Raw genomic sequence first — 27,850 nt, 5'->3', positions numbered from 1 at the left:
AACTCTGGGACTTAACACCAGTGGCCCCCGGTTGTTAGGCCTTCGGACTCAGACTGAATGACACTCAGGCTTTCCTAGGTCTCCAGCTTGCAGACAGCAGATGGTGGGACTTCTTGGCCTCCATAACCATGACTCAGACTGAATGACACTCAGGCTTTCCTAGGTCTCCAGCTTGCAGACAGCAGACGGTGGGACTTCTTGGCCTCCATAACCATGACTCAGACTGAATGACACTCAGGCTTTCCTAGGTCTCCAGCTTGCAGACAGCAGGTGGTGGGACTTCTTGGCCTCCATAACCATGTAAGCCAGTTCCTATAACAACTCTCTTCATATATGTGTTCTATTGGCTCTGTTTCTCTGGAGAACCCTAACTGCACAAGGATATCTGATTCCTCCATGTCACTGCTCTTCTTCATAACTACTTCAAGCAGTGCCTGCATTTCTGTATCTCTATTCCATGTTTTTATTTGCTGTCTACAACTTTTCTCAGTCATCCCTCCTTCACCCTTTACTTCTTTGTCACATTTTCCATTTTCTCTTTCTTTTTTTTTTTTGCAGTACGCGGGCCTCTCACTGCTGTGGCCTCTCCCGTTGCGGAGCACAAGCTCCGGACGCGCAGGCTCAGCAGCCACGGCTCACGGGCCCAGCAGCTCCGCGGCATGTGGGATCCTCCCGGACTGGGGCATGAACCCGTGTCCCCTGCGTCGGCAGGCGGACTCTCAACCACTGCGCCACCAGGGAAGCCCCATTTTCTCTTTCTTATTTCTATTATTTTTGTAGTCTTTTTCAACACCTTTTCTTTTCATTAACTTTTTTCTGTGTGGCCTTTTTATTGAGTGATTCATCTCCTCTCACTTCTTAACGTTTGAAAAAAATCCTAACATCAGAGAGCAGAAGGGCTTGCTCAATCAAAGACTGCTAGCTGCCATGGTAGGTCTCTTCTCTTTCCTTCCTCCATTTTCTCCTACAAACAATTCTGAGAAGATAGGAATGTGTTAAATTGGCCTAGTCTGAACAACTAGAAGAGATCTGTGGGTAAGAGTTCAGTTTACGTGTGAGTACTGATGGCCTTGCTAGCAAACCTTCTACATGCAACCCAATCTATGAAAACATGTCAGTGTCCTTTCCCAAAGTTGGATACTCTCTCCATTGGGACTCTTACTTGCTGAGATATATAACACATGACCAGAAATCTCTAGCAATTATTTCACTGGTAGCAGCTTTTCTTCAGAGTTCTTCCGGTCCCCAGGCCATCCTGAATCCCTGAGCTTATGTCCAGGTCAAGTGGTTGCTCACACGTCTGAATTACTCTCTTAGTAGAGTCCTGGAAGAGTCTACACTGAGATTTTGCGGGGGGACGGGTCTGCAGTGAGGAGGTAGACAGGAGGCATCTGGGATGCACAGCTCTTGCTTTTGGTCTTACCCATTCCCCTAGGAGCCATGGTACAGAGTTCATCACCCTCGTGGATGTGTCTAATCTCAGGGATCGGCAGAACTCTGACCCAGCCCTAAATTCTGGAATGTTCACAGGGGCCTACATGCAAACTTAGCTCTAGAAATAGCTCAAGAGTTTGCCAGTTCCTAAAAGTAAACAAACAATTCTCCACCTTAGGTACATTTTTATGTAACGTATGTTGAGGGCTAGGTCTGTACTAGGTGCTGTGCTGAGCACTTTAGATATGGTAACATATTTAACTCTCATAATGAATGTCTGAAGTGTGAAGTTCTATATAGCTTGGCAAATCTAAGGCTGCACCCTAGTCGAGTATGTGGATTTGAACTCAGAACTGTGTGACTCCACCATCCATAATCCTGACCGCTATGCTATGCCACCTCCTCTAAGGAAGAGTATATAAAACACATGTTTATGCACCAAAGAACCTGTGATAATGGCCCTGTGGCTGCAAATGTAATCAGGATGCACTCCATATATGTCATTCGGGTTTGTGAGCTCTTCCTGTCCTGTTGCCATGTTTCCTCCCAGATCCCTAGATAAACTTTCACCTCTTTCCCAGCCTCTAACCATCACCAAAATTTCCATCTTGACAGGATACTGAGAATCTTATATTCTGTGCTATCCCAAGTTATTTCACCGCTCTTTCCTTTTCCTTCCCAAGAAGGAAGATGAACATCCATGCGGTGACTCTGGCACAGAATCTTTCCCGTATACTTAGAGTGAGCCAATCGATAGCTCCCCACAGACTTCACTGCAGCCATGGCCAGCAACGCATAAACGACATTGTTATTTGGCAGATCCAAAAGTGGTCTTGGGAGAAAATGAATTTATCGTCCCCTTCATCCTCCCCTTCAATGACTCCTACCTTACTGCTTCTTGTTAGAAGCCCCTGGAAGCAAGTCCTTTATGCCATCAAATAGCATCATTTCCCTTGGTAGTGCTACATTATTGATTGAGATAATCCTGGTTTTTAAAACGTCATTTAAGGTAGGTACAATTCATACTTGGTTAATTTGTGTGTGGTTTGATCTATATCCAATCTGATAGCAGAATGTTTACTTTTTTTCCTTCTTCTGGAGTTGGAGTTTTCATTATTAAAATAAAAAATGGGTCCTAGAACTGTCACCCATGAAGAACTCTCAGTTAGAAAACATTGCCTGGTTACTTTCTTCTGGCTAGAGTTTGACGGACCTACTTTAATACATTTTAGTTGACAGGACTGGTTTGTTCAAGTGGTTTGAACATCATTTTAACGAGGCCAATGGCATACATTCTACCTCTGTAGGATCTGTTAGTATATTCTCCTGGGGCTTGGATGTCCAGTCTCTTTGTAAATCCACACACTGCTCACAAGGGAGAGGACGCACACAGACATCCCCACTCCAAGCACATACCTCACAGACATCACGTTTAGGGCACAAAGGACTGCGTTAAGCATCGTGCCTACGAGAGATACTTGGGGAAAGAAGAGAAGTAAATTCAAAGGAAAATACCATCTAAATAATAATGTGAATATGACTTGTCCATTTAAAAGACACACAGAAAATAGATGGAAGCAGAAACAATATGGTGAGCTAGGTAGTGAAATAACAAAGAACTGGGAACTGCTTGCTGTTTCTTGAATGTCTTTTTTTTGCGTTACGCGGGCCTCTCACTGTTGTGGCCTCTCCCGTTGCGGAGCACAGGCTCCGGACGCGCAGGCTCAGGGGCCATGGCTCACGGGCCCAGCCGCTCCGCGGCATGCGGGATCTTCCCGGACCAGGGCACGAACCCGCGTCCCCTGCATCGGCAGGCGGACTCTCAACCACTGTGCCACCAGGGAAGCCCTGTTTCTTGAATGTCTTGATTACATTCTCTACGAGAGAGGGAGATGCTCCTTGGTTCACATACAAATAGATAACTGTTTATGGGAATAGGGGAAAAACTGTGGCAAAGTATCTTTGCCCAGAAAGGGCGGCAGCAATCCAAGACTGTGTTATTCCAGGTGATTCCAGGCAACAGGATGCTGCTAACTGCTTTGGGTACCAAAAAAAAAATGTTTTTAATAAAAAATAAACAAAAGAGAAAACTGAGATAACTAACAGGATTCTTAATATTTGTTAGTCACCATCTGCAGTTCAAGACAATAACGACCTCTTTTTAAGATTTTTGGACAGCTGCTCAAGTTTCAATCCCTGAAAAGCTGGAGGTCTGGACATGAATACAGTGAAGAATTTTTTATTTTTAAGCATAGACCTCATTGTGACAGATTATTTCGTAGTGTTCATTCAGTACAGACATAAGCACTATGTACTCAGTGGCTGTTACCATTGTCATCCTACTTCATGTGTGTTCAGTTGACATAATTTTCCTTTTCTATTTGTTCTGAACTGCCACACATAAACACTAAGTATAAGGATTAACTTTCTCTTTAAGAAATGATTATATATGTTTTCCCCAATCAGAATTCGCTCCATTTAATATTCTACCTAGTAGCACTAACAGTGCTTTGCTGTGCCTTCAGTTTGGGTTTAATTCTTTTTCAAGCTTTTCTACCCTTCGGCATGTTTCGTGAACAAAGACTAACTTACAGTCTTGTGATGTCTCTTTCTGGAACACCCAAGAAGTGGGGATTTACAGAAGTTTCCAAAGCCAGAAAATCCTGCCCCTCAAGATCCTCCCCACCAGTTGTTGCCATCCAGGCTGCCTTCAAAGAACCAAATGCAGGTCCCATGTCTGCAGGGGCCCAAAACTAATACTAAAGACAGACCTTTGGGATAATACTGACTTATCTGCAACTGCTTAAAATTTAAAAAGGAAAAACCACAGTAGTGATATAGTTTAGAAAATGAGTCTGTGGACAAGTTGTACGACTTACTGTCAGTAACCATAAAGGATTTTGCACAAACACACCCTCACTCCCTTTCTTCTGCTATTTCTCGGCTCTTCCAGCAGGTGTCACTATAATCACAGAACAAACATTCCACAGGATGGTATGTAACTTTATTTTTCTACCATAATAATTTAAAGTATTTACACACTGCACACTCACTGTTTTACACAGATACTTATTCATATACCTATGAGCCACATCTAAAGGTTTCTTTGCAAAGACTCTACACACTATGGGAGTTTCCAAGCATAACAAAGAGAAGGACAAAAAAATGTTTCGAGTCTTTTAAAGACAGCCACGTGGAGCATCTGTGAAAACCAGTGTTTTCCCACAAGTTTAAGCTCCCCCAGAAGACGTTTGAACAGCTACATCCTACCTATGTGTTAGTATGACCCGACACTCTTCTGGTTAAGGAGGATTTCAAAAACCAACATGTGCAAGTAGCATTTTCTTTAGACATTCTACGAAAGAAACTGGAGAAGATAAACCAGGCCCTTCTCTAGAGAAATACCTGTATTTCTGAAAAGTTATCTGTGGGGAGGGCCTCAGTGTCATACAGAGATACTGACTATAAAGGGAGAACAGCTAAATACACTGGTACTAATAGTGATGTAGGATGCTTTTAAGCACCCTTTCCAGGTAAATGATATGGCAAAACAACCCAATTTTCTTTTCCCAACTATTAGCAGAGGTGGTTGTTTTGCTTTCCCTGAAAAGGACAAAGGTATGTTAATCATATACACTCTAAACCCAGATACTGTAGAAAACTTCTACTGTTTTTACTTCACTTTTAGACTATTTGCACAAAAATAGTGGTTAGAAGTACCCTAAATATTTTTCCTTCATTCTACTCAAATTACGTCAAAATTACTAGCTAACTATAGCTTCTAACCTGGCACAGGATTCTGTAAGTGAACTAAAGAAGTCACGGCTCAGAGCTGATGGTAGGTAGGCTCCCGGTCCAGCTCTTATACAAGGATAACAGGTTTGGGTTTCAACCCTCTGAAAGCAGGATGCCTTCATGATTTTCCCAGACTGGCCAAGATTATTCTCTCATATACCAGAAGATGGTCGAGAGGAGGTTTTCCACCTCTGGATGAACCCACATCTCCATCCTATGACTGATATATCAGTTCACGAAGAAATAGAACTTCACAAAATGACATCCTCTTTCCTGCCAGTCTGGGCCTCTAGCAGTGCCACTCATCAACAGGACATGGCAAAAGGAAGAAATTACCTGGCCAACTAAAACTAAGCAGAATCTTGACCCAAATTGCTGTGAAATTTAAAGTTCACTAACTTTTGTTTGCATTTATGTAAATGATTAGGGTAAAGTATAAATATTACCACTAATTCTTGGAACCATACATTTACATTTTAGAGGTAACAACATAAACCTACCTATCCTGGAGTTCATGTTCTCAGTTACTGTTCTTGCCTTTTGTTGGTGGTGTTTTCCTTTTGCAAGAGGTGCCAACAATGGAATTGAAGAGGCAAGGAGTTTCTCATGTAGCTTGGTGAAATTACTTTAAAGTAAGATGACTAAATAATAGTCACCTACAGATGTTAAGAGGGAGAGTATCTGATTAAATCGAGAGGCCACCTGGGGTGCAATACTGCCCAGTGCGAATGTCTGGACTAACCAGCACCCAGAGTTAGCTACATACAGAGTCAGGCCAAGGAAGCGCTTCTGTCATGAGTGCCCCAGTCCACTCCATTATGCACACAGATGTGTCAAAGGCTGTGAGGAAGGCCTCAGTGTGGAGGGCAAGGAAGAGGAAAACTTTGTGATGGGATCTGGGCCTTGATGTTAAAGCAAGAATCTAACAAACCCCATTCCCTGGGGTCCTAAAGTGAAACTGAGGAGGGCTTACTGGGCGTGAACACAGGCAGCAGTGCGTTTCTGAGCCCAAACAGCCAAGGAAGAGAAGGCTAAGAATGTGGGCTTGTACAAATTACAGAGATAAGAGCAAGAGGCATGATCACTCAATTTATGTTTTTGCGTTTTGTTCGTTCAATGTAGAATAGAGTTAAAAGAGGGAAAAGCTACAGTTTACACAGGGACACAGGATGACAAAATTCTGAGAGCTGCCGGGGTCTAGCAAGATGCCTGGTATTTATCTATGAAACTGTCATCACTAGCCCCTTCTGACCTATAAAAACAGCAGTTTTCATTCAACCTACCATACTATAAGTGCTCAGATATAACAATCCTAGTTAATAAGAACGGTACTAACATTCTCCCCACCCTCCGAAAAAGTGACAGCTGTAAAAGAGGGAGAGGGCCTAGAATCAGTGTTTAAACAGCCAAAAGCACCTGGAGGGGGGTTAACTGTCCTTCCACATCGAGCGAGGGCAGAAGAAGAGGGTAAGGACCTAGTTCAAAGGAACGAGGCAGCTGCACCAGGAGGCGGCAGGTGAAAGCTGCGTGCATGGGATGAGCAGCAGTGGGAAAGGACAGGAGGGCGCAGCCAGGAAGAGCTACAAACAACGTCGCCGGTCATCTTCAAAGGGAACGCTGCGTACGGTGTCTGTGCACGTGTACTATATACATACTAACCAGGTACACACATAAATATTTAATATATAAAAAATAAAGTGCTTTCTAACAGGTCCCCAGGCAGGGACATTATAAAACATTTCACAAAACTGCAAAACAAAATCGATACAATCAAAGAACACTACATCCAACAGACGTGAAAACAGTCAAACACAATATGTACAATCAGGTGGGTGTCCCAGGACAAACATCCTGTCATATACATGGTATATACATATATACTCTTTTACTCAATATATTATGACAATATATATTTTAAAATTTTGTTGTAGACAAAAACAGAAACAAAACAAAAGACAACCCCTACAAAAACACGATAAGGATGGAGCACGCGAGGCCTAGACTGACAGACAAATGGCTGTCTCCACGGGGAGTCCCGAGGCCACTGCTTGGGAAAATGTGCCAGCGTTCTTTCCTGGGGTGCAGTGCCGCCACGTCTTCCAAGGCACTGTGGGCTGCGGCGGTGAAGTTGGCATCCCCCGTGGTGAGCAGGTCAAAGACACAGGACTGGAAATAGATGTCCTTCACCGGCATCTTCTCGTGGCATTGAGCGTTGGCAGTCTCCAGTGTGTAGCCAGGCCAGGCCTGGGCCGAGGACGTGTGAGGCAGGCTGTGTCCTAGGATGGCAGACACCTGGCCCTGCCCGTCATCGATGCGCTCGCTCAGGGGGCAGCCGTTCACACACAGCTGCAGGTCCTGGCTCTCCTCGTAGGACATGGCCAGGTCTTCAGGCATGCGGACGGCGAGGGTCAGGTAGCGACCCAGCTGCCGCACGAACACCGTGGTCCCTATGTAGCGAGCGTGCATCTCCACGTAGCGGCCGCTCTCCCTCTCCACGATACGCAGGCTCTTGATGTCGCCGTCCCCTCCACTGGTGCTGCCATCCACAAAGGCAGCTGGCAGGTCATCTGTCACAGCTTGGTATACTTTCTGGTCTGTACACTCGCGGTGGGCTTTGAAGATGATGGTGATCTGTGGGAAGGAACGCGTACAAAGTTTAACACGATGGGAGGGATACAGGATGGTGCATCCTTGTGTGGCAAGAGCTGCTCTCCATTCTGGAGTTGAATGGCTAGAGGCAGAATCTCCAGACTAGGCCTCTTTGCTTCTGCCTTGCAAGTGAATGGTGTCACTGTTAGGGAAACTTTTAAAAGTCCTATGTATTTGGAATGATAATTTAACACAGATCCGGGGAATGTGCCTCAGGAAAAAATGTTCATTTTCCTAAGACAGAACAATGCTGTTGTTGGGATACAGGCAATTTTTATTGGTAATTTATATCTTGTCTCCTTCCAAAAACAGATGAGCTGTGGTAGAGCTCTGAGAAAAAAAAGATTCCGTTCTCAGTTATGCAGAAGCTCTAAGTGGCTTAATTAACAATAAACCTACCAGAAATTTTTTTTTTTGAGGTACACGGGCCTCTCACTGTTGTGGCCTCTCCCGTTGCGGAGCACAGGCTCCAGATGCACAGGCTCAGTGGCCATGGCTCATGGGCCCAGCCGCTCCGCGGCATGTGGGATCTTCCCAGACAGGGGCACGAACCCGTGTCCACTGCATCGGCAGGCAGACTCTCAACCCCTGCGCCACCAGGGAAGCCCCCTACCAGAACTTCAGTTTCTAAAAGGTTTCTCCCTTGGACGCTAAAACCATATCCCATGACTCATCACTACAAACTTACTTATAAACACTGAGGGAGGAAATGGAAAGCTGAGGAGGGGGCCATCCCAGCAACAGCTACCAATCATGTGCCTCAGGAAAAGATTTCTCTTAAGTCCTTTAATCAAATGTTTCACATGACTGACTAATCGCTGTGACAGCAAACTCACTTAGCAAATGCAGCTCCCAAGCACTGGCAGACTAAATACCCTAAACCTAGTTACAGCAAATGTTTTCCCCAAACAGCACGATGGCCCTTCGACTTCTCAGAAATCTGTTCCCCAGTCAACTCTCAACCCGCCAAGTTAAGCAGACAATTCATGGAGAAAAAACTACTGATAATACAAAAGCTTCCCTTGAGTGAACCGATTTTATTTCCTTAATTAGAACAATTATTTAAAAAAATGAACGTTGAGCACCTTTGTCTCCAACATCCTCAACATCTCTGCCGCAGGGGATGGAAGGAAGATGACGAGGAAGACACAGGGCTTTCTGGGTCACACATGTGGGAAAACGGTCCCCAAGGGGGAAAAAAGACTATGCTTTGAGATCTGAGTTACTGTCAATAACTGAGGCAACAGCTTATTCTTCTTTTTTTTTTTCAGAGAACTATTTTATTTTAAATTAATTTTTACTGGAGTATAGTTATTTTACAATGTTGTGTTAGCTTCTACTGCACAGCAAAACGAATCAGCCATACAGCCTATCCCTCTCCTTTTGGACTTCCCTCCCATTTAGGTCACCACAGTGCATTAAGTAGAGTTCCCTGTGCTGTACAGTATGTTCCCATCAGTTTTCTATTTTATACATAGCATCAATAGGGTGTATGTGTCAATCCCAATTATTCTTTCTTCTTGAAGAAAAAAAAAAGTATCAGGTGACTTCAGTCAAGGAGGGAGGTAGACAAGCCAAACACTCTACAGATTACTCTGGATGGAGGGAACCTTCCACCTCCTGCAAGGGGGCTAATCAAAACAATAGACCCTTGTTTAAAAGGCCATGCCGGCCCCTCCCCACCCCGCTCTCTACAAGTCCTCACCACCACCCTCAAGTTTATGTCCGAAGGGCTTTTTCCCCAGCTCGGCCAGCATTTGCTCACACTATTTAATTCCACATGTTACCACCAGTGTTACCTGACTGGAATTTTCCAGCCTTTTCATTTCACTTCAGCCAGTTATAAAGCCACATCTGAACCAGCTGCACTGTAGCAACTGGTTAAATTCATATCCGTTGTTTGCAGCTGCAACTAAAAGCCAGACAATGCACTAAGAAAATGCTTGGTTTTCTCCCTTCCTCATTACCCTGAGCCACAATTTAATTTCATGACCAGCCTTCTCACATTTCAACACCTTCCTAACAACCTCAAGGAGGTGTACCAGAGATGATTTCAGGAAATTTGTTGTGCATCCAACCATACGGCCTTCCAGAGAGTGGGATTTTGAGCTAGATATCTAATGGGACTATAAAATAGATTTATTTGGTGGCTCTAAAGACAGTCTGACAAGTGCTTTTTTAAGGTAAGCTGGGATCCCTTGGAGGTGAAAAAGATTTATTCAAGTAAATTCTGCACCTGAAGAGTTGAAAGTTAATACAGACGGCTACAATAAGAGTAATAGACTTTTCATACAGCCACTCTCCTCATTTTCAACTAGAACATCCACACGCAAAGAGTAAATGAACTCTTCTACAACAGCTAGGCCATTTGTCCTTCCAGTCTAACAAAGCTCAAATTTAAACCAACTTGGCGTTATCTGCAAGAATTAAGTACTTTTTAGTTCACCTTAGTTGAAAAACACAGAGGAATTAGTTTTGTTGGGACAACACACCAGAGAGATCCAATTCCAAACAAGTTTCTAAAAAGGCAAGCAAGGGTCAATATTAAGATGAGTGGAATAGTTCCAGCTCTCACCAAGCCCACCAATTCCAACTCAGGAGTCATTTCAAACACTCTCACGTTATTCTCCTCTGCTATGCCTGTGACACTGACAGCAACTCCCATTACTTCTAGAAGATCAAGTAAAACTTAAAGCTTGACCGCTGCATACTATCTACACTTACAAAATATTCCAGTTTACCTAATGGATTTCTGTCTGTCCAATTTCCTAGGAGTGATTTTCTCTATGAGACAACAAAGCTGGTATTTCTCTTGTTCCTCCTTTAGGTGAAATAATTCGCTCGGAGCATATGTATAGAATTAGCCCTTGAATCAAGATGCTGAGGGTAATGAAGCAACCTCAAAGCCTGAGAGAGGTTTCCTGAGTGGTCCTCTGTAGTTTAAGTAGGTACTGAAGAGATACCTAGAGATATAATCAATGTAGTAGAAAACACTAGGTAACAGTTTCACATGACTTAAGTTTTGTAATGTAATTTCATTCCTCATACAATTAATTACAACTCGAGGTCTTAAAAAGCAGGCACTCAGCCATGAAGGGCCAGAAATTCATTTCCAGATTCTGTCTCCCTCTTCAGGAAAAAAAAAAAAAAAAAAAAAATTATTCACTCTCAATAATTCTTACTTTAAAAACACTCAAAATTTAATTGGAATGTTTGGTAATTCCACACGTTTTATATTTCCAACTAGCAGCTGTCAGAGGGTAAAAACAGGACATTCAAAAATGTATTCTAAAGCTCTCAAACAGATAATTTAAAAACACCAGCTATGCTGCTTACTTTCTCCCCTATGAACTGATCCATATGCTGTAATAACTCAATTGGGCACATCTGTTCTATGCCACACCATTTATTATTGATGGATGGCATTTCTGTGCATTTAAAACACCAGTGCCTTTTGTTAAACCTCCCCCGCCCAGCCCCTCCCAACCCTCACCTCAGACAAACTACTCCAGTCCCCTCATTCATTTTTAATGTTTCATTCCCTGAGATCTTTACCACCCAACGGGTCTCTTAGGAAGAGCAAGATAGCAGCTACAATCAACCTTTCCACACGAGTAAGGCAATAAGGATTTAAGGTTTGCTGTGAAATACCAATATTTAGAGGGAGCTGCCTCTCCTTTCTACCAGGAAAGTAAAAAAAAAAATTAAATGAAAACGACGTAGCCCAGAGAACCAGGCATTGCCTTGGCAATGCACAGACAGAGCTTCCTCAGGCTCGACAGCCTTGCAAAGTGCTGCACAGAAGTTTTCAAACAGTAGAATTCCCCACAGGCTGTGCACTTAACTATTTGTGCTTATTGTATTTTGGAAGAAACATTTATTGGTGTTTAATCAGGCCATCTGGCACTGCAAGTGCAGGACCTTACTAGATTTCTCTAATAGCAGAACTGGACTTTAAGATCAAGGGACTCCATCTCTTGGATTAAGATGGGCCCGCAAACCAAACTGAAAGTCACAGAAATCAGCCTGGAACATACAGAAACAATTTTGATATGTACCTAATTAAGATTCTGCTTGTGTTAAGGAAGCTAAAATTAATTTTATTTCATATAATTAGCTGATAAGTCTACTTCCTCAGATCCTCTGGGTGCAATTATAGGTTGAAAAAACAGGCGACTGTGGGAGAATAAGAGAACGCTGTGCCCATGGCCCCTTTGCTCTTACCAGATCAGTGGAGTACAGCCTCTACACTCAGTCCTCAAGGCTGAGCAAAACAAGAAACCATTCCAAAAGGAGCACATGCTTCAAAGAAATAAATACACGTGCTCTATCTGCAGCTCTAAAACACATAATCTTAACTTCAGAGGGTCAGTTTTTCTAAATGTTGAGGAGTCTGAGCCTAGGAAGCTCTGAAGCACCATAAGGAAGTATCTCGGCTGGACTGGGGAGAACTCTGGATCTCTCTCCCTTTTGTGGAGCAGGAAACAAAAGCATATTCATCTAGAATAACTTTCTATTTGAACAGTTTCATACAAAACCTAGGAGAGTATATGTACCATACTTAAGGAAAAAATGTTGCACTGGTTAATAACTGATGTCATTGATAATTTTCCTGAAAAACTAAGAAAAAAAAATCTGTCAGGAAGGTGTGAACTCGATGAACCGAATGTAATTTTACCATTCCGACTCAGCCTACATATCAGCTATCTACCTACAGGAAATCTGAACTTAAGATCTATAAGAGTATAGTTTCTTAAGTAATTTCATTGGAGTAGGACAAGATACTAACAGGAAGACAGTAGTACATGTGTTTAAGAGGAGGGTGGCAGGTTAAAAATCTTACTCTAGACTTCTTTTAAGTCCTGAATGAGATTATAAAAATCTCCTGCCTTCTAAGGATATCAAAATAGGTTTCTCTATGCTCATGAGTCTCTTTCCACAGAGCTCTGTTCTAGGAACATGTACAGGATTCCAGAGAAACGGAATGGATCAGACTTATTTATTCTTCAGTGTTGCCCTAGGTAATACATGCAGGAACAAGGGCTGCCTTGGCTGCTTGGAGGGGTTCTTGGCAGCAGATGGAGAAAGAAGAAACCAAACCAGAGGGAAAGGACACCCACAGTTGAGGCTGCTAGGGTGGTCCAGGGGAGAAGCATTAAGCTCAGTGGCTGGAAAAAGCATGTGAGAGAGAAAGGGAAGCAGGCCCAGGGATGACACATAAAAGGGACAGGCAAAAAAAATGTCGACTTCCAAAGAGCAATTTCTGTACACTTAAAACAAGGAAGGCTGGAAGTAGAAATAGGCTCAGAGACAGGGAAATCGGCCAGTTTCCTTGTACAGACCAGAGCTGAGTTTGGGAAGGAAAGGCCTCTGGTCCTCACAGTCTTGGCACTCAGAGAACTCCAAAGGGAACTTCTTGTTTGTTGTGTTCGGACTTTGCATTGAGGAGGCCAGCAAATGTAGGAACTCACTACACTCCTAGATGTGAAGTTAGATATGTGTAGACAGTATTACAGGCGGAGGCTGCCACTGTGCTTTAGACCAGAGGCTAAAAATATTCTGAAAGGTGACAGCCAGGGCCAGAGGCAGTAACTCTAGGGGCAGGAATCTGCCCTAGCAAGTCTTGCTTTCAGGGATCTCCCTCCTAATTGGGGGGGTGGGGGGGGGAGAGGGGGGGATGGGCACAGGGCCAGGGTTCAGCACAGCTGTTTCCCAAACCAATGGGGATTAGGAAATCACAGTCTCATTGATCATTTTTCAGTTTTGGTGATTTAAAATGCAAAAGGGCTTGAAGGTCTCCACAATACACTCACACTCTGTCACTTGTAGGTTCAATTGCAGGTTCCCAGGGGTATTAAAAAAAAAAGCAAAGCCCAGGAACGAGGTGGTTACAGGCAGTGACCATATATTCCAAGAAGCCAGTTAACTGGAAAGTTACAAAACAATATCCTTCTGTCTTCATTTTCCTGAGGCAGGGAGCGGGGAAAGCATGAACACCACATAAATGCACAGCGTGCTTATGTGTGTACTCACGCACACCTTTAGATGGAAAGATTAAACCCTGACCCCCTTTTCAGGAGCACATGCAGAGCAGATGGGAAGTTAGTATTTAAATGCTGTCACATCAATTCTATCCACAGTGTGTATACTAAGTTCCAACACTGAAAGAACCCACCAGCAGTAGCAAAGGTACTTTGGGCTCCAGCTCTTAAAATAACCAGCTAACTGGGACATACAGACCTCCTCTCTCCACAGACCCAACTTCACCTGAAGTTCTTTCTAGACCCGACAGCATCATGTTTTCACTACAAGGCTCTCCAGCTAAATTCTGCATCTTAGATGGGTGCTGCTATTCTTGTTAGTTATTTCTTACTGACAAGCTGAGCAGTTTAAGAAGTCCTGAAGTTATCCCAGCCATGAGAACACAAAATTCAAAACAGTGGAAGAGCAAGTTCTACTACAGTCAAAACAAATAAAGACAAAATGGGTAAGGTAGCATTTTTCATTGTTCAACACTGTAGGTAACTATCCCACATTCCGCACAGGCAGAAACTGTTTGGTTAGCATTAATTGAAGCCAACAAAAAAAGTACCAACCATCCAATGTTTCCTTCTTGCCCCTTCCTCTCAAAATGTTAACTCAAAGAAAATTTAACAGGGCAGAGAGAAACATTTGGAAATGTGACAGAAAAACAAGTTCTAACTCTCAGCTGTGCATCAGACTTGGCCTCCTGCCTCTGGCTTAAACTATGAAGGAGTGTGGATTTGTTTTAAAGGAGTAGAGGCTCACAGCACTCGCATGGAATCCTGGCTGGCTCAGGCAGGCGTTGGGTTAATTTCCTTTATAAATGGGGGATTACGAAGGTCCTTTTTGTCCTTCCAAACCACATCTGGCACAGAGGGAGCGGCAGAGAGATTCAAAATATAAAACTGACAAGATACACAGACACAAATTTTATACATTTTTAGACAGTTTCCACTAACATCTTCCGTGTTTCTTCATTCTATTCCAGAGAACAGAAAGATGATAAAAGACTCATTACCCAGAGTACATGAATCTGTATGAACAATATAAAGGTGTATCTTGTTTGGAAAGTACAGCATAAAGAATAAACAAGGCAGGCCCATTTTCACCTTACAAAATGATCTTTCACACTTACAGATACATCATGGAGCTAATAATTTCTCCTTCTTTTCCTTCTTCCTTTGCCCACATATACTTTTACCTCCAGGCAATCTGAAGTTTCATATAGTTCTATGAAGCAAAGCTGAATAGTTTCTGGGCCTGAGACCTTACAATCCAGTACAAACGAGAGCTATGCAGGAAACAGAAAAGGACAAATAGGAATACTACCACCTGCAATTATAGCTGATTTCTGCTTTTCTAAAAACTATTCTTTAATGTTTCAATATTATCTCTACAATAAATAAATTCAGGGAGGATAAGGTTATCTAAGACATGTTTTCATGTGTCTTAAAGATGAGATGGAACCCTGAAAAAATGATTTTAACTAAGAACTGGTGATACTGATGGTCAAATTCCCTAGAAAGCTTTCTGGTATTAAATCAAAGATCAATAACCTTTCAACAGTGGCAGCCAGGGTTCTAGAGCCTGCTAGGGTATACAGGAGTGAGGAGACCTGGGTGCAGGTGAGGGGCCACCTGAACAGTGGGAAGTGAAAAGGGAGGCTGTGACAAATCCTAGGAGTAAGAACACTGACCTGTGATGGTGACCAGGGGGGACAGTCAGGCCCTGGGTACAGCAGCCCATCTCTCTGGCCCAACCTCCTGGTCCTTCCTGACACCTGAGACAACTCGCAGCACTTGGAACCAGCTTATAATGTGGGCCACCAATGTTCTAAGAAGAAACCCTGCAAATGGCTTTTTCCTCCCCCCACACAAACCCCACAATTCTCCACTGACTGCTGCAAAGTTTAGTTATGTGCTTAGACTGAGGCAGAGACAACATTCACGTCTGCATCTCCCATGCACAATAGGCCCTTTAATGCTGGGTGTTTCAAATGCAGCACCACATTATACATTTTATCAGAGAAATGAATATAGTATACGAGCTGGGAGCTACAACTGCAAACTTCTTTCCCATCTGTTCTGCAATATGCCTCAACTGGTGTTATAACTTTTTTTTTTTTTTTTTTAGCACTTCTGCAAAACAAGGAGGACCATGACAAGATGCAAATCTTAAAAAGATGGCAAGAATTAGCTGCATAACAGATAATCGTAACAAAACAAAGAGCAACCTCAGATTTTAAGGATTAGTTACAATGTATCTGCAAGACAGCTTGTGCTCTCTGGAAGGAAAGGGCTCTATATTCTCAAAGAAACTGTCACGTGTCCCTTCTGTAACAATGTTGCACGAAAGCACAGTGTCCATGTATTCAAAACACAATCTGGCAGAGGGAAGGATAAAGCATCTTCCTTAGTCCACAAAAATAAGAATGATCACCACTGTGTAGCTCACATTGTCTCCATGAAGATACTAAAAACATAATTGGTTACAAAAACTTGGCTACAAAAAAATGCACTAGGCCTAGGGTCAAGAGAGGACAGATTTCCAAACCTTGATCCAAAGATATGCCTAAAAAAGACAGTGGAAAGCCTCTGCAATGCAGGCGCGTCTGCTCTGATTTTGTAACCAACAGAGAATGACCCAGAACATTGGTTTACATGCCCACATTTGGTTGTCGAACAACAGTTCATGCTAAGGGGCATCAGAAAGGAGCACAGGATCCAATCATGCTCTAGGACTGTACAAGTGAAGAGTATTTTATCATCAGGGAACACCTCGGGTTATACAGTTTGATGAAGATAGTAAGCAAGAATGGGTCAAAGGGACTAAGTCTTCCTGTATCTCTAGTATCATCAACCAGTGGAAGTTTTCAGGAAATTTCCCAGAAAGCAGCTAGAGTTCGAGACTTAGGGATAATTATGGACTTTCAAAGACAGGGTCTCTTACCATGCTTTGGATAGGCACTGAAAGCTACTGCCCATGGGGTCACTGGGAGCTGGTGGCCCATGGCAGCAGCAAGAATTTACAAGGCACCTCAGAGTACCTGTTCAACAGCCACCCGGCTTGGTCAAGCACAAAGAACACACCTCTTCCCCAGAGTCAAACTGCCTGAAGGTAAACCACCTTCTCTCACTAAAGGATGAAGTACAGAAAAATCTGAAGATCTATAAAGGGCCTGCAGTCATCTCAATCTCCCCTCCTACTTGCAGTTTTGTTTCACTGAGTTTGAAGAACAGCATACAAAAGCTAGAGTGATGAGAAAGGACATGATTACGTTAAAACAAAAGGAAAAACAAAGCAAAGGTATACCAATTATTTGTACAGAATAATTTTTTAAAATATTGCCATTGTTTAGGTGTGTAATAAATTCATCCTTGAAATTTTTTGGTTAAAGGAATCATTTTAAATGCACCTGAGAGGCTGGTGCTTTTAATACATGTTACTAGGAATACATTTGTAAAGTGCAGAATCCTTTCATAAAATAATTTATACCAAAATCACCTGTAATCATGGCAGATACAATTCCTTATTAAATCCACATAAACAGGGATACACAGATGCACAGAATGAAGTAAAAAGGAGTTGAGACTGAGAGGCTGGCAAAGAGAATGTGGAAGAGAAGGTACAGAAGCCCAGCATCCCCACAGATGACCTGGTTATTTACCTGTGTGAGGCCCAGGAGAGATACTGGCATTGTGTCCCCTCCCCCACCCCCAGCCCAAAACAGAAACTGCTTTTCTTCCCATGTAGCCAGCGCTGCCAGTTCTAAGCCTGCCCCCTCTCTCATCTCTCTCCCGCAGAGTGCCTGCAGGCCAGAAGCTGCCCCTTACAGCCAAAGGTGTAGAAGGTGGCCCAGAGCTGACGTGGATCTCAGCAGAGGTGTGCAGGTGTGCCAGGAACCCTGGCAGCCCCAGGGCAGGGAGAGATGAAAAAATAGCCCTGGTCTCCCCTTTAGGAACACATCTAGCTGGCAAGGTGGCCCACCATACAGACTCCTGGGAAGGGATCCCCAACAGGCTGGTGGAGGGCACGACATAAACCCAGTGGCCCTGAGAAGGCATACCTGCACGCAGCATGACCGACGTTTCCCAGGGAACGGGGAGAGAAAGTAGACAAGGGAAGATGAGGCCAAACTGTCAAGCACTGCAGGTCTTGCTGCCCTACACTCACTGCTTGCCATGTGGATAAGGAAAAGTCTTAGCTAATAAATGACCCCTTGAGTATACAGGTGACTCTGTAGTTTAGATTTTTTTCCCCCCAAGCTTTGTCTTTTCGTGATGAGGTTTGAAACGTGGGTGTTTAGGGGCAGGTAGAGCTCACAAAGACAGCCTTGAAGATGACTTGCTTAGGAAGCCAGGTTACCAGGACTGAGTTGCCTTAGGGACTTCCCTGAGCAAAACACCTGAGTCTAGTGCTTCAGTTTAGTGCTGAAGGTGGTGAAATGAATGTTTGCTTAAATACTATAATTTCGGCATTACAACCAGCCAGCCTCTATGATATGACATCATTGGTCAGTCTTTAAATCTAGTGACACTGAGCACATAGGTCATTAAAAATGCTTGACCACAGGATGACACAGTATCCGCAATGTGCAGTGCTGGGTTATCCAATGGCTGGTCTATGTATGTATTTAAGGTCTCAGTAAAGCTGGGACTCATATAAAAAATTCTTCTTAAAGGTTTCTTGAAAACAGTATTACAGTAGACATCAAGGAAAAAAAATTAGATCTTTTTTGGAACTTATTTCTTATGTACTTTTTTGTCTCATTGTTCTTATTTTTATTGCCATCATTTTTTCATTGCTTAGAATTTTTAAAAGGTTTCATTTTGGCCCTGGGTTGGTAAAAGGAAATTGCAGTGCAAAATTTTAGGCCTTTGTTTGGTTTCACCAGCAGAAGCCATACCAACATGGAGACAGGCCCTCAACAGTAACCTTCCAGATGCTTTTGGGGGCTTTGGAGAGAGTTACAAAAAGAAGAAGGAAAGAAACAACTACTAGAGGTCATAGAGTAATTTGTTGCTGAACAGCATGGTCACCAGATGTGGGGAAATACTTTCCAATAGTGCAATTAAAGACCAAACATTCTCACTGTCTGCTTGAATTTACGTTAGAGGATAATTTTTCCCCTCTCCTTTCTGGAATGGGTAAAATCTTTGATCCTTACCAAAGTGAGGGAGAAAACAAATTGTATTTATTTATTTGCTAAAAACTATGAGAGATTCAACCACAACTGAAATAGAATGATCTAAAGTCCTTCAGTGTCAACTATTCCATTTATATAATGTTAATACTCATAAGGTAACCAGTTGTCCCCAAATATTTTCAACATGATCAGTAAAAAGTATAAAATTTTGAAAGGTTGAACACCAAACAGAAGTGACATGTGACTGGATGGAAGGCTTGGAAATCAAAACTTTGGGCTTGTGAAAAGAAACAATATAGCTGACCCCTGAACAACAGGAGGACTAGGGGCAAAGACCCCTGTGCAGTTGAAAATTCACATATAACTTTATAGTTGGCCCTCTGTATCGAGAGTTCTGCACCCAAGGATTCAACCAACCATGGATCGTGTAGTACTGTAGTATTTACTACTGGAAAATAATCCACGTAAGTGGACTGGTGCAGTTCAAACCCATGCTGTTCAAGGGTCAACTGTATTTTCCCATGCACACAGCACTTATTAATCTCAAAAGTATCGTTTGAAGGATACCACTCCAAGCCCTCAATTATTTACACAATGATTTTGATGATTTTCTACATTCCTAATGGAACTGTCTTCTTGAATTTTCAGTGTTATGTCTTTCCAAAGATTATTCCCAGGTTTTATATCCTATGACTGCAATAATGATGGATTTTTTGCCCATGGCTTGTCTTATGACTTCATAATTATACTAACTTCATATCATAACATATAGCAAATACATATTTTAATATACAGATAGGAAAAATTACTTGCATACTTGTAAAACACAGAGGAAGAAAAGTTTGAGATATAAGATTTGGAAAGGTAAGCTTGGGCTTTATTGGGAGTTGAAGTGTAAATAGTTTTAAGTTCCCCTAAGATGTCTAGATCGATGTAATAGTCTTTGTTCAGAGCAATGACTTCTAATCTTAGATTTGTGACACCCCCGGGGTGTCTCCATACATCTCTGGAGGTGCTGTAAAATTCCCTCCACAAAATGTGAAGTAAAATAATTTAAATTCACTTAATAACTATGCCACATATGTTTGGAGGCAAGGGAGGTGTCCTGGAATCAAAAGAACAGTCGTTAAGTATTATAAAAGCTTGTTCCCTGTCAATTACATTTTAGTCTAAACCAACTGATGAAAAGATAAACAATGGAAATCAAGCAAGATGAGAAAACCTGTGTGTGTGATTTTGTGGCTGGAGGAGACGGTGAAGGAGCTGCTTACTTGGGACACTATTTTCATGGACAACCCTTTTTGACTGCTTTATTTATTAACACCTGAATCAGCTCGGACTGGCAACTGGAAAGCCAGTCATAGCTCCTCTCCACCTACTTGCACTAAGACACTGGTGCCTTAAAATTGGCGTAGAGGATCTCTATTCAGTATTAGTTTCTTTAAAACAAACAAACAAACAAACAACAACCACATACACTGGCAGCTAGACAGGGTAAGTTTAACTTAACTATGTCAGTTTTCCCCTCAGGCTGACTTACATTTTTATCCTGAGATTACATGGGGTTATAAATCACTGCTCTGCAATATCCAATTCTTAACTTCCTTGGTCACCACTAGGTTAGGAACTAAAACACCACTGTGGGCTTGCCACTGAGAAGCTGGCTTATAGCCATTACATTTTACTATAGCTTCCAAGTTCCCAATAAAATTTCCTGATGGGTTACTGCCTCTGGCTTCACAGCGTTCTTTATTCAGAACACCCATTTCAGTCATCTGATAAATCTGAACATGGATTTCTTCAAGAGCCACGCACATCTGCACTTAAAAATGACACCACTGAAAAAATAAAGAACTTTTTTTTCATTAAGCAAGCCTGCCTTTTCCCTAGAGAACCCAACTTCAATGTTTACTTTTTATTTTTCATATCACTGCCTATTTAAATTTAGACCCACATTTTACATAAGCCCTAGAATTCCACTGAGAAATTTTTTACCAAGTAATTTTCATTTAATCCTTCATCCACCCTGCGTGCCAAGATGACCAAGAGAAGCTCCTTTTAAACTCGGTCTTTTGTATCACACTTCAAAAGTTGCCTGAAGAATCAAACTCTGAAAGTTATTGGAAAGAAGAAAAAAGTACACTTGCCTTATCTGTAGCAGTAGCACTGGATCCAGGGACCACAGGCACATTCGTCACTTGAACTGAAAGATAATTATTATCTATGAGTGGCCAGGCCCCTTCCACTTTGCATGTCTGGAAGTGATCCTTGAAAGTTCTAAGGTGAGGATCTCCGAACAAGCCACAAAAAAGGTAATTAGGAGGGTTCTGGTCCCCTCCCCTGTGTTCTCTGGCTCCCGCGTGGCTATGATAGTTACAAGGGTCATGGGTCACTTCAGGGTTTGTGGAGGATGTGGGTCCGTCCTTAGAACAGTTCCTCTGGCTCATGAGGTCACTGATACCCAACACAGCAGAATGGTATACTAGGTTACCACGGCAGGCTTTTGAAGTTCGCTGGGTGCAGCCGGCATAGGCACGCAGAGCCTTGCAAAACTCAGAGTCAAAGCCATCAATGGCAGAGTTCAGGTGTGAAGTCAGGGACACAAAGTCTGTGGTACATTTCTGGATTCGACATTGGGCTGGCTGTTGGCAGTCACCTATGAGAAAGAAGATAAGAACAAACATTTGTTAAATGCTTCACAACTTCTTGAGCTACATGAGAAAATGACATTCTCCTCTGGGAACTGCTTGTTCTATTTCATATACTCCTATTTTAAGAAGGCCTTCAGAAATAGGGCTGTATTGTGCTTCTTGGCCTCTCACAAAGTAAGCCACTGGGAGAAACACTGCATGCAGCTAGTTAACTTGAAACTAAAGCATGGGCCATTGTGAGTAAACCGGAGTCTAGCCCAGGGTTCTTAGGGTAAAATTACAAGGGAATGATAAATGAAATATTTTATCAACTTTGCTATTGTTTATAGATTTTGAGAAAGATGTCTTTGCTTTAAGACCAAGTCAAAGATATGAACTTTGTTTTGATTTTGAAAACTGCATAAGTAACGTGCTTTGGAAATTACTGTCTATGCACAAAACCACGAGTAAAGCCTGCACACCTCAGGGAGGGGAAACTCCTAAATTACAGCATGATTAGTTAAAACACCTTTACCCGATTCTACTATGGCTATAGGCAAAGGATATCAGGAAAAAATCCAGGTACTAAGTTATTCTGCATTTCTTGAGGAATGTTTATCAACAAATTGCATATAAATTAACACTTAATCTCCTGGTTTCTATCAATACAAAGTGTAAATGTTCCCTTAAAAAAATGAAGTGATTGATTTGACCAAGCTAGGTATTCACTTATCCCATAACATCAACCACACTAGGATTCCAGCTCCTAAACAGTTCACCAGTAAAAGTACACTAAATCAAAAAGTACATAACACTGACAGGTGATCCCACCAACTATGTTTTTTTCCAGAAACAGAACCAGAGACAGAATTATTAGAGTATATATAAACTACCTTTCCCCTAAATCAACAATTCACATAAACTTAATGATTAATTCACATTAACTTAATGATTTAAGTCAAGCTAAAATGAATGAAAAATCATGTGATTACTGCCCTACTATTTAAAAAGTCAGTTTTCAAATTATGGTTTGCCCCTAGCTTCTCATATAAAAATTTGTAAAATCTCTCAAAGCACAAAAAACACAATGAACTGCCAAGATTAGGTCAGTGGTATGCACCAATCAGTTTAACACTATATTCCTTAAAATGGGAACACCAGGATTACTGAAATGAGAAACAATTTTCTTTATCCTCCACCTCAAATTTTATACAAATGAACTGTAACGCGTATTTGTATTACTTGCACATCCTTTATAGGTCTCTCAACCATGGAGGAGCCTCAATGTCAAGTCTTAGGTTCCTCATATGAGAAATGAGTAGGTTGTTCTACAGTAAACTCTGTGATCTTTTCTAGGCATAAAATATCTATTGTGGGGGGGCGGAAATCAGTCAGTAGAGTATTATTAAATGTATAATTATTCAAGATTTAGGCATAACAAAACTTCAGGATAATATCAAGATTTAGTAATTTACCTGATAAAGACTTAAAACTAACCCTAATAATCATCTTAGAAAGATATTTTAATCTTTTCAGTAGTAAACTGCTTTTAAATCTGAATAAAATAGCCTGTAATCTCTGCTCATGGCATCAGCTGGGGAAACAAAGGGTAGGAAATGACAACCTCTTAAGGCACTTCCCCAACCATTCTTAAATTCCAAAACCAAAAAGGGAAAAATATAGTCAAGACTGGATATTTGATTTAACACAAGTAAAAGAGATTAAAATATTTTAATATTTTGGAGCTATGAATTTACAGCTATCACTAAATCGCACTTAAAAAAATCAAATACATCTTGATGTGTTTGGTCCCTTTTATGTTTGCTCATTCCAAAGTTGATATTTATAGAATTCCTCTCTATAAAGTAGATCAAATCATTTTTCAACTATTTTTACTCAAAAAAGCAAAAATGCGAACAAAAAAATACAACAACCCCCAAAATGGTATTAAACCCATTTTACAGATGGGAAAATCAAGACAAAGGGACACTAAAGGCCTTGTCCTGGCTGGATTGTAAACAGCTAGTTTGAAGCCCAGAGCATGGTGCCTTTCCTCAAATCCTGTTTTCATTCCTCCACATGTCACATCTCTACTAAATGCCTGATTCTCAAGACAGTACTTGATAGCTTAAAAAAAGACGTAACTACAGTATTTCTTTTAAAATCAGCTTCACAGTAAGCAGTAAGCAAGAAAATAAAATGTGGGCCAAGATCACTCAGTAATGAACAGTTCTTGGACAACATATAAATGACAGCACAAGAACTTTCTGCTAAACTTGCAGTGCCTATTCTTTGTTATGGCCTATAAAATCTAGCCAAGCATACACTTACTAATAATTATTTCAAATAGTCATAAAATATCAGAAGTAAGACCAGCATGGAAATGCAGATGCAACTGTTCAGAAAGAAAGAGAAAAGCAGAATTTAGATTCCCAGCTCCTTTTTTGTTCCTTTCCTTCCTCCCCCCTCGCTTTTTCATAGCAGGTGGGTGCCGATTCCTTTGAGAAATCTCACATAAAACAGAACTCCTTGGGTTCCTTTGTTTTGGATGAGGTTTCTAACAGACTTTTTGAATAGAGATGATGGGAGGGAGGAGGGCTAAATAGAGAGAAAGTGCATTTGGGTCAGCAGTTTCAGCCCCATCACAGACTCCTGTATAATGACTAATTTGCAGCATACACCCAGAAACATCCAGGCTTCATGAATTTATAATGACAATGCGCACTTTGCCTGTTATAGGCGGTAAAGTAAGCCTCCTGTCAAAATACCAAGACAATGCAGAGCAGAAACAATTTCAAGGATGCAGCCAAGAAGGCCATGAAGTGTATGAGTAAGCAAGGAACTCCCATATTGGATCTCCATTCAGAAAGCGCAGAGGTTTGCTTAAGGGGAAAAAAAAAAAAAAAAGTGAATAAAAGTATTCTTTTCATTTCCCAAGGGCAGAATTCAAAATCTGCAGCTACAGATCTATTTTTCAAATCAGGTCATCTATGATGTGACAGTATTTTCATTCCGGTAAATGAAACTTACTAAGGGATTTGTGGGTCTATAGCTTTCATTAATGATCCAGACATAAAGACCTCACCATTCAAGACAGTTTCCTCAATGTCCGGACTGCACATGTGAATCTGCAGCCCAATCACCAGTTTATAATAAAAGAAATCAGATATGCTGAAGTGAATTAAGTGAAATGCAGAGCCATATGGGGTGCAGAGGCAAATTATATGGATCCAGGCATCAAACATATGGTAGCCCATCTGTAAAGAGCACTCGGCTAGGCTCCCTGCTCTGAGGAGAAACAACCCCTGCATTTCAATAGCACTGCTCTTCAAAGAAATCTCTCAAAAAGGAGCCCTCTTTTCTATAACCAGATTAACTGCTCCATCCCAACAAGCTGTCCACAGATATCACTCACCACAGCAACTCTGGGTAGAATCTAATGGTGACTTCAGCATGAGCACATTAGGATACTGAGAGGAGTTTCACATTCCAAGTTCTTGAACTAAGGCACCTTAATTTTCTAAACTTTTAAACCAACTTCTTAGGCCTTTCATGGGCCAGCGAAGAAATCTTCAAGGACCACATTCCAATCCTGTTATAGGACCCAATGGCAACTAAAGGAAACGATATCCAAGTAGTCAAGAGGGACACAGTCCTGCCTACTTCAATTTCCATTTCAAGAAACCTACAGTTTGACATTATGGACACTTATTTTTTTCACACAAAACCCTCCTGAGCAGATTTTTTGACACGTCATAAAAATTTTTCCATGTAACCATAAGCAAACTGACTTTATTTTCTAAGGTTCTAAAGTCACTAATTTAAAACCTTAATCATTGTAAACCTTGCCATTTACACTCTCTATTAAGACCTCGGTCTGTTTCCACAAGTGACAGTGTTAAAATGCAGCTGTTACATCACAATGCAAAGTTATGCAAAGTAAATTACGTTGCCTCCTCAAATGCCACATTTTTTCCCCATTACTTAAAAGACCTCCTGGATTTTTAACACTGCTGCTATGACTTAGTAAATAAATAAGAATTACTCCGTACAGTTGGGTGGCATTAAAGTTCAGTATTCTCCAGATCAGAGCGTTGTGACTGCTGTCCTACAAATACAGGACAAAAAGATCGCGAAGGAAAACTTACTTAATGCTCTAAGTGTGCTCAAACTACAAGATAAATTATCTTTCAATTTGGTATAAAAAAAATATTCTTTGTCTAGACCTGCTCCTAGAAGTGGTACTTATTAGTAAAGAGGATCCTAGATTTTTCCCCCAGCTTTATTGAAATGCAACTCACATATAACATCGTGTTAATGAAACGATTTTAAAAAGAAAAGTAGGTTAAAACAGCTAAAAGGCTCATCTTCGCTAAGAAGAACGAAGAAGGCTTACATCGTTAAGAACAGATTCCTCACCGCTGCTTCCAAAGGGGAAGCGCCAAACCTCCAGAAGTCAAGACATCTGTCAGCCTCTCCTGGAACCCGAAAACACGCGGCTAGCCACAAAGCACGAGTTTTTCCAAAGAGGTTGAAAGCTGAATTAAAAGCAGCTTTCGCAAATATGAAAGAAATCCCAGTTTTAAGAAGTTTAAGTTACTTCGAGATTAACCCCCAGGTTTTCCAGCTCTGGTGAAAATCTTTCCATCTGGTGCGATTTCTTCGCCTCGCCGCCACCCCCAACTCCAGAGAAGCAGCACAAGGCTCCTAGTCACCCCACCGAGGCGGCGGCGGCTGCGGAAACCTGATCCCAGCCTGACTTTCAGTAAACACCAATGCAGAGAGCAATAAAGCATCCGGAACATTTGTCTCGGGTGCGCAGCCCCTGCCCGCTTTGATAAGTGGCTGCTGGAGGGGAGATTTATCAACGGTCCGAGCAGAAGGCTGGGAAGGCGGGAGGGAGGGGAAGAGGCCTCTCCTCTGCGCCCCGGGCGCTCCGCTCGGTCAGCGGGTGTGCTCCTGCCGCCGCCCCGCGAGCCCAGCTAAGGTGCATGGCAGGGGCTAGTGAGGCCTTTCCCGTCGCGCCACGCCGCCTTCCGCCCCGGCAAGCGCCTACGGGACCGGGGGTGTCGGGGAACAAAGCACTCGGCCCTAGAGCTGGCTCCCCTCGCGCGCGCGCCTCATACCTGCGTGAAGCAGCCCGAGGCTGAGCAGCAACAGAAGCAGCAACGCCAGGGGCGGCGGGCAGAGCCGGGGGCGGGGGCGCTGCTCAGCCCCGGCGGCAGCGGCGAGGGCGGCGGCGGCGGCGGCGCAGGAAGATGCTGCTCTCAAGCCCATGCCCGTCCATGCAGGTCTCGTGGGCTCCGGCGAGGGCGGCGGCGCGGGCGCCTTGGCGGGTCCCGGGCCGTGGCTGCGGCATGGGCCGGAGGACACGCCTCGCTTCCTCTTCTTCCTCCTTCAGGCCCGCGTCGAACACGGGCCGCCGCCACCGCCGCAGCGAGCAGTGCGCCGCGGGCGGAGCGAGTTGGCGGCGGCGGCAATAGGGCGCAGTGGCATCGTGGCGGCCGGAGACGGCGGCGGGCGGAGGGAGAAGGGGCGGGAGAGAAGACACAAAGACCGTGAGCGAGTGAGGGGCTCGACCTGCAGCGCGCGAGCGCCCTGGCCGCGGCCAGCGTGGGCTCACCAGGCGTGGAGCTCGGGTGTGGACGAAAACGAGGAGCACGCAGCCCCAACCACCGGCCACCGCCGGCCAGGATATCTTTCCGCGTCAGCCCAGCTCTCAATCAATCTCAGCCCCTCACTGCCGCCCCGCCCGTCCTACACCCGCCAATCCGAGTCGTCCCCACCCCGGCCTCGCCCCTCCCTCTAGCTCCATTGGTTGAGAGGCGGACGCTCTGGGCCCAGCCCGCCACTCGTAGGGCCCAAAGCGCCCGCCCCTCCGTGCCTCCTCCTTCTTTCTGCCTGCCTAGTGTAGTTTGAGTTCCGCGTCCGCCCGCTGCAAGTCCTGTTCTTCGCGCCCGGGCCCAGCCTCCCTCCGGCTCCCTCCTCTGCTCTCCCTCCACCCGCTTCTGCGATTTACTGTTTCCTCGCGCCCAACTGAAACAGGCGACAGCAACTTTGTCCTGGCGTCGTTACAAAGGCACCGGCCTTTGACCTCTCCTTGAATTAATGTGATCAGGTTCAACCTCCCTCCATGACTTTTATTAAAAATTTCTTTTTCATCACCCTCACT

The 27,850-nt window shown here is 43.1% G+C and overlaps 1 protein-coding gene across 2 annotated transcripts; it reads right to left on the bottom strand.

The window, feature by feature from the left end:
* Positions 1-40: 40 nt before the first annotated feature.
* On the bottom strand, positions 41-27,850 carry RGMB (repulsive guidance molecule BMP co-receptor b). 2 transcript variants are annotated; one of them, XM_089909142.1, is made up of 3 exons: positions 25,094-26,790; positions 21,196-21,704; positions 41-7,860 (listed from the first exon to the last, which is right to left on the bottom strand). In XM_089909142.1, exons 1-3 carry the CDS (start codon positions 25,131-25,133, stop codon positions 7,192-7,194), a joined length of 1,218 nt encoding a protein of 405 aa, XP_089765268.1. In that variant the 5' UTR covers positions 25,134-26,790; the 3' UTR covers positions 41-7,191. The 2 variants fall into 2 exon arrangements, with proteins under 2 accessions (XP_089765268.1, XP_022447962.2); XM_022592254.2 differs by lacking the exon at positions 25,094-26,790 and adding an exon at positions 26,805-27,850 and having other exon boundaries at positions 43-7,860.

Source organism: Delphinapterus leucas, chromosome 3, assembly GCF_059928025.1.
Source record: "Delphinapterus leucas isolate spDelLeu-1000000601 "Yukka" chromosome 3, BTC_Dleu_Yukka2, whole genome shotgun sequence".
Classification (NCBI taxonomy): domain Eukaryota; kingdom Metazoa; phylum Chordata; class Mammalia; order Artiodactyla; family Monodontidae; genus Delphinapterus; species Delphinapterus leucas.
This window is presented reverse-complemented; position numbering and strand designations above follow the sequence as displayed.